The sequence below is a fragment of the Cydia splendana genome, chromosome 19 (assembly GCF_910591565.1).
Source record: "Cydia splendana chromosome 19, ilCydSple1.2, whole genome shotgun sequence".
Classification (NCBI taxonomy): Eukaryota; Metazoa; Arthropoda; class Insecta; order Lepidoptera; family Tortricidae; genus Cydia; species Cydia splendana.
Window position 1 is genome coordinate 13072004 of NC_085978.1, and position 13549 is coordinate 13085552.

Sequence of the window (13549 nt, forward strand, 5' to 3'; positions counted from 1 at the left end):
GCTGCTAACTGTACTACGGTATACGACGAGCTATTTCTTTGTTACCTAGTAAATATAGCAGCTATACAAATAATATGCCGCGTGCCGCGCGTCCAATGGGGTTAGTCCAGCACTGCTAAGCAGGCTGGAGTCACGTCAAAATGGTGGTCATAGGGATCTCATTGGTGCTGGTGGTATTAGCGGGAATCGCTGCTGGTAAGCATGAAATAGGTATAAGATAAAATAAACCATTTTTTATATGCTCGTGGTTTTCATGCCGGTCTTTATATATTTTGTTTTTATTATTGGGACAACTTTACACAGAGATCGACCTAGTCCCACTCCCACAGTAAGCTCAATAAGGCTTGTGTTGTGGGTACTAGACGACGATATACAGTGTGGAAAAATAAGTCGGTCCCTGGAGGGAAACTACTTTAAATCCTTAAGTTGGCTCATTTTACTTAAAGGAGACATTCCTTTATTTTAAAAAGAAACAAAACTGCATCAAAGATTTTTCTTTTGTTCTTCAATTTGGCTTGTCTAAAATATCTTGAGTACTAAATATAGATTTTATGGATATTTTGTACGACAGACGAGTGTAAGACCTAATGTTTTTTGGAGAAATGTATCATTAACATTAACTGTATCGACTAGTAGAATAAAATAGCGAGAGTTTATTTTTTGGAATTTTTAGTCGGTTCGAGTCCCGGGCGAGGCAACCGAGTTTTAGAAAATCTTTGAATGCAGTTATGTTTCTGTTTAAAAATAAAGGAATGTCTCCTTTAAGTAAAATGAGCCAACTTAAGGATTTAAGGTAGTTTCCCTCCAGGGCCCGACTTATTTTTCCACACTGTATATAATATAAGTACACAAATATTTATATACTTATATACATAGAATACAACCATAACTCAGGAACAAATAAATGCCCTTACTAGGATTCGAACCCGGGACCTCCTGCTTCGTAGGCACAGTCACTAGGTACCGATAGGTACTAGGCTAGGAGGCCGTCACTTATGTATCCGGATATCCGGAATGGGCCACTTACTGGAATCATAATAAAAATATACCTAGGTAGGGCAAACCTTGGCTTATCGGTGATACTTGGTAATTCGGTGATACTCCGTTATAATCTTAAGGTGGCCACTGACGTGCCTTCCAACAGTCCAAATAGCGTGGCTGCAATCCAAAATCGGTCCGTGAATGTCAAAAACGTACAATGTTTAATATTAGGATGCCGTCCATTTGGATGAATCCAACGGCATCCATTTGGAAGGCTCGTCAGTGGCCTGCTTTACACAGTTCTTACCATGAGGAAATGCGAGCTATCAAGTCGTTGGCAGCTGTCAGTTTTGATGCTTGCAATCGGGTTGGCAGCGATTTAATTGCTTACATTTCAGCATTGTGAGCTCAGCGTAATATAACAATGCATTATCACCGAATTACCAAGTATCACCGATAAGCCAAGGTTTGCCCTATATATAGTCAAAACGATTTGCTACTATGGAATTTATATGAAACTATTATGAAACACTAGCATGTGACGTCACGATCAAATTACCTGCTCTTTATAGTTTTATACGGGTTTTAAAATATAAAGTGTGTTTAAAAATAACTGCTGTCTACGTTTCTCTATAAATCTTCTGGTGCTTTATTTATTGCATGGAGTAAAATAATTTATTTTAAATACAGTCAAATACCCTATTCTTAATAGGTGACGATGACAATGACAAGCCATGCGCAGCGCGCCAGATGCCGGGCAAGTCTGTGGTGTGCGTCTGCAATGAAACTTACTGTGACGAGATTCACCTGGACGAGCCCCCATGCGGCTCTTACTTCGCCTACACTTCCTCTGAGGTACTACCTACGTTACTATATTTATTATGTGTATGTATTTAGGGCGAAGGCCGATCGGACGTCCCAGGTATCGCTGGTGACGTTAGCGGACTTGCGCGATCTTCAAGCCGATAACTGGCGGGAGATTGCGCAGGATCGAGACAACTGGCGTTTACTCGTGTCAGAGGCCAAGACTCAGTTTGGGTCGCTGCGCCATGTAGTAGTAGTAGTATTTTATATACGAAATAATTAATGTCCCTAATTATCTCTATAATTAGTTAAGTTTGAGTATAATAAGTAGGGATGTTACAATTCTGTCTTATAATTAACCTGATTTTACTTTCCAGGCAGGATTGCGATTTAAGAAACGAAAAGGACAATTTCATTCGTACTACACGCGGAGTGAGTAGATCATTTGTGACGTTATCTATGAAAAGGGACCTTATTGTCGATGGCGCCTACGCCATTATTAACGATCCTCCGATATATTACAATGCCGCGCGACGCGACGCTGAGCGGAGTAAGCGCCATCGACAATAAGGTCCCTTTTCATAGATAATGCCCCATTTTAAATATTTTGAATTTAATGTACTTAACTTTATAATTTAGGGGACCAAGTCTCCCCCAGGATAAAGTCCTCCCTGCCTATTTATACTTATTGCACTAGTCTGGCTCAACGACCAAAAGTGTATCTTAACCGCGCCACCATCAGATAACCCCATTTTTAGGCTTCCGTACCTCAAAAGAAAAAAACGGAACCGTAGCGAACGAAACGGTAATCTCTCTTTCGCTCTTCCTTAGGTATTCGTGCGACAGAAAGACATTAAATATCTCATAAATGTAGCACACTTTTGTTAACATTCTCCAGAGAAGGAAGAGAAGAGCGGTTACCTCCTAGCACAGGCTTTAAAGCTTAAAAGGAGTTTCCAATCTATATTTTTGAAGTGAAAACTTCTTTAGCGGCGCTGAGCACTTTTTGAAGTGGGAAAAAAATGATAAACTCGAGACAGCGTAAGGCGTAACGCGTAAGGCGTCTCTCCTCTCTTTCTACCGCACGGCAAAAATGTATGCCTGAGCCTGCTGTTTCATGTAGGCGGCGCAGGGCGCTAGCGTGACTTTATGTTATGTGTGACGGACAATGTTATTCACCAAAGAACTTTAGTCATAACGTATCATAATCAGGTCAATTATTTAAAACTGGACTTTTATATTAAGCAATAAAGCTCAATGTTCTAATCTTGTACGGGCTGAAATACGAGGATCTCACAGATCTCACTCCAATATAATTCAACAAAGCTACATCTTGATGAAATCGCTAATAAAAGTGAACTCTAGTACTGGTGAATAAAACTCAAAATATCATGACCAAATATATTTAGATGCGAGGTCTGCAAGGTAACTTTACAATTTCTATTCGAATTTTAAACAATTAACGCTACAAATTTAAGCTCACTGGTCAGCAATTTCGGAACTAAAGTTTTTCAATAGAAAGAAGGATGGGTCAATTATACATACATGCAGACATTTTGGACTAGTCATTGAGTTTTCACTTCTGTCGGCACTCCCGGAGTGCAACCCGTTGTTTTTTTTTTTAAAGCGCCTGGGCATCACGGATGTGGCGTTAGCGTTAGATCCTTGTTGATCTGTTTTTTTTTTGTTTTAGATAAGAACAGTTCGTACACGCTAGTGGTAGATCCAAGGAGGAAGAGTCAGACCATCGAGGGTTTCGGGGGTGCTGTCACTGATTCTGCGGGCATCCATTGGACCAATCTCTCTGCGCGCCTACAAGGCCATTTGATTAAGTACTCTTCTTCTTCCTCGCGCTATCCCGGCATCTTGCCACGACTCATGGGAGCCTGGGGTCTTTACGTACGGGATTTTACGTAGGCACTAGTTTTTACAAAAGCGACTGCCATCTGACCTTCGAACCAGGAGGGTAAACTAGACCTTATTGGGATTAGTCCGGTTTCCTCACGATGTTTTGCTTCACGGAAAAGCAACTGGTAAATATCAAATGATATTTCGTACATAAGTTCCGAAAACTCATTGGTAGCAGCCGGGGTTTGAACCCGCGACCTCCGGATTGAAAGTCGCACGCTCTTACGGCGGTAAAAGTCTTATCGCTAGGCCACCAGCGCTTTTTAGGGTTCCGTACCCAAAGGGTAAAACGGGACCCTATTACTAAGACTTCGCTGTCCGTCCGTCCGTCCGTCCGTCCGTCCGTCCGTCCGTCCGTCCGTCCGTCTGTCTGTCACCAGGCTGTATCTCACGAACCGTGATAGCTAGACAGTTGAAATTTTCACAGATGATGTATTTCTGTTGCCGCTATAACAACAAATACTAAAAACAGTATAAAATAAAGATTTAAATAGGGCTCCCATACAACAAACGTGATTTTTGACCAAAGTTAAGCAACGTCGGGAGTGGTCAGTACTTGGATGGGTGACCGTTTTTTTTTTGCTTTTTTTTTCGTTTTTTTTGCATTATGGTACGGAACCCTTCGTGCGCGAGTCCGACTCGCACTTGCCCGGTTTTTTTTTATCAAGTCTTCTTCTTCTTCCTCGCGTTATCCCGGCATTCTGCCACGACTCATGGGAGCCCGGGGTCCGCTTGACAACTAATCCCATGATTTGACGTAGGCACTAGTTTTTACGAAAGCGACTGCCATCTGACCTTCCAACCCGGAGGGGAAACTAGGTTTCCTCACGATGTTTTCCTTCACCGAAAAGCAACTGGTAAATATCAAATGATATTTCGTAGATAAGTTCCGAAAAACTCATTGGTACGAGCGGGGGTTTGTAACCGCGACCTCCGGATTGAAAGTCGCACGCTCTTACCGCTACTTAGGCCACCAGCGCTTTTTTTGATTAAGTACGTGACCTAACCCATAGAGCTGAGGGCCTACCGTGAATCAAACATGTTCGTCTATTTTGCCTCGCTACACTCTCCAATTTGCAAGAGCGATAAAAAGGCAGTTATTGAAATTTCGATACGACGTACGTAGAACATTCAAGGACGTCACAAAAATTGTAGCCACTACCCAATGTCATATTTTTCACTCAAGATCGGCCATCGGCTGACTACGCTCAAGAAGATACCTAAGTATTCGTAGTCGGCGATATATAAGTAGATTCACTTTGCCTTCAATCTCAAGCCCAGTTCAGACGGGACAATTGTTTGCCAATCTGATTATTAAATTGTCCGATCAGATCAGGCCGCCGATTATGACCGATATTACCGATAAAATGGAGGTGCGGACGCAAGAATACCAATTTGTGACGCTAGTATTTTCTCTCATTGTTTTTACCTTTAATTCCGACGTTGCACCAGCTGTGCAACTCAGCTGAAACGTCGGAATTAAAGGTAAAAACAATGAAATTATATCGCGGTAGACCCGTTTGTGTGATTAAATATGTGCTAGTATTTTCGTTTGGAGGCATTTTTAACTTTGAGGGCTCGAATGTCACCATGAATCTTAAATTGGTGATTAAATTGGAGATTGACGCCAATTTCATTTCTGATCAAATCGGTCGATTTGATCATCCCGTCTGGACTTAATTCAAACGAAACAGTCGAGGCGCTTCAAAGTTGACCAACAAATATATCAGATTTTTTTTTAAATCTCTACCTATGTAACTTAGTAATACTTGGTAATACGTATGTTTAATTCAAGAGCCCATCAACGTGCACACCAGCGCCACTGCTAAATAATCGTGATTATTTAAATTTAACGACAGGTAGGACGACCTTTTGAATACATCAAACTAGTTTTTATGTTGCTGGATTCGTCAATCTATGCGTCCAAAGTTAAAACGGCCGTTTTTGTTTTGAGTTCAGTACCTATAAGTGTCTTGGCATAAGTAGCTATAAACTTATACTTATTTCTTTGAATAAAGAATAAATGATTTCTTCCCAGTTCATACTTCAGCAAGAAGGGCATCGAGTACAACATGCTGCGCGTACCCATCGGCGGCTGTGATTTCTCAACTCACGAGTACGCGTATAATGAGCTGCCGTGGGACGACGCAGAGCTGACCAACTACACGCTCGCGCCGGAGGACTTCAAGTATAAAGTAACATAATACCCTGACAAGGTCTTATTTAGCCTTCGCCATGTTGCGGGTTTGCAGTAGAGTGCTCACTCCATACTTCAGCTTTAGTACCAAAGAGACTATTATTTTCATAGTCGACATCTAGCATCGAGTAGCGGAATTATCAGTACTGCTACTTAACAATAGATAGCACCGACCGAAAAGTCTAATGCTCAACAATTTTCAGCTAATATTATAACCAGATTATCCGGAACTACGACTTTTGCTTTTAATATTAGTTGTAAATTATAATATTTAATACTTTCGCGTTTTGAACACATTAACTCACATTTATAGACGGGTCTAACGCGAAATTTATTCAATTACATAGTTGTAAATTGTTGTTAAATACAATTTTCGTGAGTCGCGACACTAGAGAATTCTAGTATCATTTTTGACAATGTCTCTTGAATCCCTTTCCATGATGATTTCCTCTAATGCCAGTCATATCTGAACAGATACCCATGATCAAGCGTATCCAAGAAGCGGCGACGACTGACATCCACATGATTGCCACTGTGTGGTCTCCGCCGCGGTGGATGAAGACGAACGAGAAGCCCTCGGGCTTCAGTGAGATCAAGCAGGAGTTCATGCAGACTTTCGCCGAGTATATCGTCAAGTAAGATCGCATTTTACAGGGTCAATTAGAGCATGTTGTCTCAGGGGTCAACTGCGACTACACGAAGAATCCAAGTGTACCGCGTAAAGGGCCAAAATATTTTTCCTTCCTGAGATATAGATATTTCCTATGTATTTATCTATTAATATGTCGTCGTCTATTGAGCTATAATATGTTTTATCAAGCAGAATCATCTGCGAGCGCCTCCCTAAGGCGTGTCATCATCATCATCATATCAGCCAGAGGACATCCACTGCTGGACATAGACCTCCCCCAAAGAGCGCCACAGTGACCGGGTTTGCGCAACCCGCATCCAGCGGACTCCCGAGACGTTTACCAAGGCGTTTCTAAGGCGTGTAACTACACGCAACTAACTAGTTAACGAAGAGAGATTCGCACGCTTCGGTAAGCCTCCGTAGTCCGTACCGTACCTTAGTTTTAGTTGGTTGCTGCGATGGACTGTTGTTCGAAGAGCTTGCAAGTTCGAGTCTTGCCGGAGGTGGTGAAATTTTCCATTTTTCCTTTAATAAAAAAATTTACTATTGAGCTTATTGTGGGGGTAGGTCGATTTGTGTTAAATTGCCCCATTCTTATTATAATTTATTGAATGAATTCGTTTAGGTTTATACGGGAATATAAGAAGCTTGGAATAAGCACCTGGGCTGTCACCACAACCAATGAGCCACAGAATGCCTTCTACCCGATAGTCACTATGCAAGATTTGGGTTGGACACCCCAAAAAATGGTAAAAAATTAACTCGATTTGATACCTCCAAATACCCGTTCTGAACTCAGAAGAATAATGTAAGGTGGGATAAGAGAAACAGTGGAGCAAAAGAAACACTTATAGGGAATCCTCACTCTGTTTCTCTTGCCCCGCGCAAAATAGACTGTTTCTCTGTTCCCGGATTAAGGTCATGTTTTTAATTGATTCAGTAGAATCAGGCCTAGCTATAGTGCGACATAAAATAGTAGAAATTAAATAAAATGGAACTAAAAAAAATCCATACTACACTGTTGCCATGTTTAAGCATTTTACGTCAAAAATGTGACAGTTGCGTAGGAAGTGGCGCCCTCATTTAATTTAATTTCATTTCTTTTTAATTTCAATTCATTTATTTATCTCTGACATTGTATAGAATAAAGATCATAAATATCATAATACTAACAATATTTTATAATTCATAGTCGTAAGTACTAACAAAAATGATCTCAGTTGGTCCTTAAATAAATGATAATTAAAATTAATAAATTTATTTTCTACTATTTTATGTCGCACTGTTAATCCGCATTTTCCCTTAATAACTAAGCATTTTAAGTAGGTAAATTAGTCTAAAGGGGTTGTCATAAATTACGTCATTTCAAATTAGGGGGGGGGGGGGGGGGGTCTGGACATCGGATGACGGTAGCATGAAGTAGGAGGAAATGGGGTCATTTGAAGCATGATTTTTGGATGATTATAGGGGGGGGGGGGTCAAAAATCGTCAAAAATCGATGACGTAATTTATGGACAGCCCCTAAGGTGAATGCTCTTATGTAGGTACTTCAGGGCGTCCGCTAGCTGGCGCGGTTGTATGGAGTGGGTGCGCGGGTTAATGAAAAATACTATGATTAACGTTAACTAACGCGGACGCGTGCGACGGATTTTACCTAATGGTAACATTCCATTTCTGACCGCAGCTGCACTACAGACGAACCGCGTCGGTGTTATTGTCAATTTCCATAGTAAAATTAATGGTAGTGCAGGCAGTGCAGCTGTCGTTGGAAATGGACTGTCACCTTTAAGTAGTTTAAGTATACTTAATGGCACCCGCATGCGTGCGTCCGCTCTGTGCACCCGCGCCAGCTAGCGGACGCCCTTAGTACATACTTAATTTACTATTACGGTGATGAACTGGCTATTTTCCTACTTATACTTAACACACGACCAAACAAGACTTATTAAGTTACGATGATGATTGATGTTGTAATGTAAGTACCTACCGTATTACATTTAACAGGGCCAGTGGATAAAAAAAAACTTGGGGCCTACGATAAAGAACTCCTCTGACATCCGTGACGTGAAGATACTGACGGTGGATGACCAGCGGTACACTATTCCAATGTGGTTTAATGTGGTATGTCTATGTACACATATCTTTTTATGGCGTTTTAGAACCACATCGAGCGAGCACGATTTATCAAGCGTTTTAACCACTCGGGTAAAACGTCATTGCAGTCCAAAGCGAAGACATTCCATGGCAGCATTTGGTACTTGGTAGTTGTAGTTGGTTGTATGAGTGGAAGCCCTAGCAGTTTTGGGGGTCCCAACGACCATTCCATGGAGAAAAGTGCCTCAAAATGGCCCAAATTGGTTGACATCAGTGCCTCGAGCCGTCGCACCGCCCCCATCCATTTGAACTAAACCCCCACCTCCCTAGTCTTCTGGCTGCCGTTTACATTTACGCGACATCTCTTGTACTCGTAATAATATTCGCTGAGGTATAAACAGGACAAATAGAAACGCCATAAAATCGCTGAATAATATATCTACACAGATGGTAAACGCGGACCCAAGCGTGTTGGATTGGATCGACGGCATCGCCGTGCACTGGTACGGAGACATGGTCGCTCCCGCGTCGTTGCTTCAAATAGCCACCAAGAACTACCCCACCAAGTTCATTATAGGCACTGAAGCTTGCGAAGGTAATTCATATGAATAATAATAAATTCATTCCTGACAATCACAAACATTCCATCTATAAAACTCCGGTGAGACTCTAACCGTCTACATATTAACATTATTTTTAAAACTCACGTATAAGTAAGTAAGACGGATAGTAAGTCGCACACTTAGAGCCAGTGGCGTAGCGTGAATTAATCTAGCCGTGGGCGAAGTCACATCTGCGAGCCCCTTTTTTTCACTCATTTCACTGTGCCCGAAAGGGCTTCGCGCGAGGCCCCCCTTGGGGCTCGAGGCCGTGGGCGACGGCCCACTTCGCCCACGCCTAACTACGCCACTGCTTAGAGCATTTAATAACTGGAGTTGCCTTTTAAGAGCTTACCCCTCTGCCGAAAAACTTACACAATTGTGCAAACTTTTGTATGGACTGACATGGCTATTTGTACGTTACGTACAAACCATGTAGAAATAGCAATACATTTGACGTCCCCTCCCCGCAAAAATCGGCAGACTGTTTTGTACAGAAAATGACAGCCATGACGTCTCCAGTTACTATAATAAATGCTCTAAGGTCGCACACAACAAAGAGGGTAGGTAGATTAGGTCCACCCTCTGAATGGTGAAGTCGCCGCCACCACTGCCGCCTTTCGTCGCGAGCAGCCGTGCGATCCGGGCCCTAGCTCTCAGTATTTACTATTTAGAGTATTTAGGTACACGTCGCGCGCTTGATTAGTAGAGGCGACACAGTCGGTGCTCTTAGTCGAAGATTCTCAAAATCGGATCAAAACATGTCGAGCGTTTATTCGCCTTAAACGGGTTTAAATAATTTTAATCACAAACATGTACGAATATTTACTAACAGCAGAGAAAATAAAAATTAAGTACCTATGTAAATACGTATAATTGTATTTTCATCATCATCATCTCAGCCATAAGACGTCCACTGCTGAACATAGGCCTCCCCCTTGGACCTCCATACGTACGGTTGGAAGCGACCCGCATCCAGCGTCTTCCGGCGACCTTAACAAGGTCGTCTGTCCATCTTGTGGGTGGACGTCCTGCGCTGCGCTTGCTAGTCCGTGGTCTCCACTCGAGCACTTTTCGACCCCATCGGCCATCTTCTCTGCGTGCAATGTGGCCTGCCCATTGCCACTTCAGCTTGCTAATCCTGTGGGCTATGTCGGTGACTTTACTTCGTAATTGTATGTTACAGGGGGTCAATTATCGCAAAAAGAAAAAGTATCCCTTGGCGACTGGTCTCGAGCACAGAGCTACTGCCATGACATTTTGGAGGTAATTTAATACTGTTTACTTAGGTACTTGCATTTAGGTACCTAAAATTGCTCTGAGTTGGAGTTTAAAATGTTATTTTAGAATGTATTATAGTCAATGGAGGGATGTCGTAGCTTACTTTTACCAGTGCTGAATAATCTTAGGGTGTTTCGTCATCGGCATTACCTAATGAATAAATAAAAATTCCAGAACTCAATTGTTACGAGTGAAAACTTAGGCGCATTTTGCCCATAAAAATAGACTCGACCATATCATAACTGTGGGCCTACCCAAGATTACAATCGTTTGCAGAAAAACGAAACGAAACGCTATTATCTCTCTATCTGTCTGTTTTGTAGTGTTATAAGGCCTATTGTTACATTATAGTAATTCGTGGACATACAAATTTACATCGGACTATGAGTTGATAAGGTTAGGTACCTATCAAATCAAAGGATTGTTTCATCCGCGCCGCACGCTTCGCTTCGCGTTCGCGTGCGTGGTTCCCCTAACTACTTATAACGCTGCGTGAAAATTCTTGCTACCAGCTCAAAGGGCTTGGCCAAGATGAAAATTGTTGATGAAAATAATTACTTACGTGACTTTTTGTAGCGCTTGTCGTCCCGATACAATTTTACTTTTCGTTTCGCGTATGACGATGTACGGTTGTCATCATGGCAAAGCCCCCAGGACAGTCTGTATCGCCACGTAAAACCCCACATAGGAGACTACAAGAGATGATGCAAGCGTTATATGATGTGAATGATGTCACTTTAAATGTGGTATTGATTTGTGAAAGAGCCCTTGAAGTCTAATTACAGTCTTACCATTCGCTTTTTTTTAAGTAATACTTACCATTTATTTACCATTCGCTTTTCGCCGAAATAAAACCTTGTGATTTTTGTGAGGAAACCGGGCTGGGTGGAAAGGTAAGGCGATAGTTGCTTTTGTAAAAGCAGGATAACATTATTATATTTAGGTACATTAAAAAAACATTGTCCCTTCGTTTTGCGACAAACGGATCAACGATTAAGGGTAACATTCAATTTTTGACCGCAGCTGCACTACTGGTACTGAACGCGTCGGTGTTATTGTCAATTTCCCTAGTAAAATGAACAGTAGTGCAGCTGTCGTTGGAAATGGACTGTCACCTTAATCATAAAATTTCACAACAGGATCTCAACTACGAACTCGTCGGCTGGATGGACTGGAACCTATGCCTGGACAAGACAGGCGGCCCCAACTGGGCCGGGATCTTCGTGGATTCCCCCATCATCGTGTTCCCGGAGAACAATGAGTTCGTGAAGCAACCCATGTTCTACGCCATGGGGCACTTCTCTAAGTGGATCCCGAGGGGTTCCGTGAGGCTGGGCGTGGAGGAAAGCAAGGGACCATTGGAGAAGTCTGTGGAACAGGTCGCGTTCTTGACGCCGAGGAATACTGTTGTGCTTGTAGTTCATAACACGTAAGTTTTTAAGGAAAGCTTCTTCTTTAAAGTTTTAGATTCTTAAAGAGTCCAGTTGCACGAGTCCATTAAGATTACGCTTCGGTTATAGTACCTATAGCTTATAATAGTTATAAATAACTAAAATAAAAAAACTACAGATACCTATTAACTCTTAAGATGGGATGCATTGTACCTATACGGATTTGCACGGCTCTCCGGTGTGCTAGCGGGACATTGCTATATACTTATGGCTCCTCTACACGATGGGCCAGCGCCGGCCACTCCAAGGGCCGCATTTATGCGTTAGAGGGAGCAAGTGATATTGCTATCTCATTCTACCGCATGGCTGCGTCCCTTGGAGTGGCCGGCGCTGGCCCATCGTGTAGAGGAGCCATTACATTGCATGGCCTGTCTCATTCGCACACCGGAGAGCGGGCCTTCCGCGAACCACGTTCGACGTGTTGCCTCCCTTTCACACTTAAGTACGAATTACAAGTGCGACAGAGAGGCAACACGTCGAACGGGGGTCGCGGTAGGCTCTCAGCAGAGTGATCATCATCTTCCTCGCGTTGTCCCGGCATTTTGCTACGGCTCATGGGAGCCTGGGGTCCGCTTGGCAACTAATCCCAAGAATCTCTCAGCAGAGTGATAACTGACAGATAACCGCATTAATGTGGTCTATCTAGTAGGTAAGTATGTATATGTATAAGTGATCTCTAGCCTTAGGGACGATCCATTAATTACGTCACACTAATTTCTGGTTTTTTTTACCCCCTCCCCCCTCCTTGTCACACTTGGTCACGTTTGGCAAACCCCTCCCCCCTGGTGTGACGTCACATTTCTTCAACGAAATCGGCAAATATTTATTTAATATTTTATCGAAATATTTTTGATAAAAGAAATATTAGGTAGTAATTTTATAACCCAAAACTGATTAAGAAATAAAATTAAACGAATAAAAACGATTATCGTTTCAAAAACTTGTTATTTAACTGTATAGCGAATAAAATAATTTAAATAAATTTTCGGTTACTGATGAAGTTAAAGTGACGGCACACTCCTCCTCCCCCTTGTCACAACATGTCACATTTTCTTGACCCCCTCCCTCCCCCTAAACGTGTGATATAATGAATGGATGACCCCTTACTTAACTGTGTATTCACAGGGTGCAAGCGCGGAAGATCCACGTGCAGCTGGGTGAGAAACACACCGTGATCGAGCTGGAGAAGGCCTCGATCACCACTATAGAGTTCCCGGCACATAATCCAACACGGTGTTGACAATAACCTCTAGCGGCCCACCATACAAGGAAAATTGACAATCGAATTTGAATCAACGGTATTAGAAAATAGAGTTGAATTTGTTTTGTTTTAAAATCGAACGAAACAAAATAAAACCAACTCTGTTCCATTTCATTAAGATTTAAATTTCATTGGAGGACAATGAACCCCAAGAGGATAAAGAAGTTGAAGAAAATATATAGATGATGGTCAAGCAAATCTTGTCAGTAGAAAAAGGCGCGAAATTCAAATTTTCTATGGGACAATATCCTTTCGCGCCTACATTTTTCAAATTTGCCGCCTTTTTCTACTGACAAGATCTGCTTGACCCAGTATACCTACTCAAAAGCCTGCTCCACGCTC

General features: G+C 42.2%; 1 protein-coding gene across 1 annotated transcript; it reads left to right on the forward strand.

The window, feature by feature from the left end:
* Positions 1–140: 140 nt before the first annotated feature.
* LOC134800337 (putative glucosylceramidase 3) lies at positions 141–13186 on the forward strand. The gene is made up of 12 exons (XM_063772838.1): positions 141–195; positions 1694–1836; positions 2163–2217; positions 3479–3617; positions 5732–5888; positions 6365–6525; positions 7147–7270; positions 8526–8642; positions 9063–9210; positions 10401–10480; positions 11635–11924; positions 13072–13186. Exons 1-12 carry the CDS (start codon positions 141–143, stop codon positions 13184–13186), a joined length of 1584 nt encoding a protein of 527 aa, XP_063628908.1.
* Positions 13187–13549: the final 363 nt, after the last annotated feature.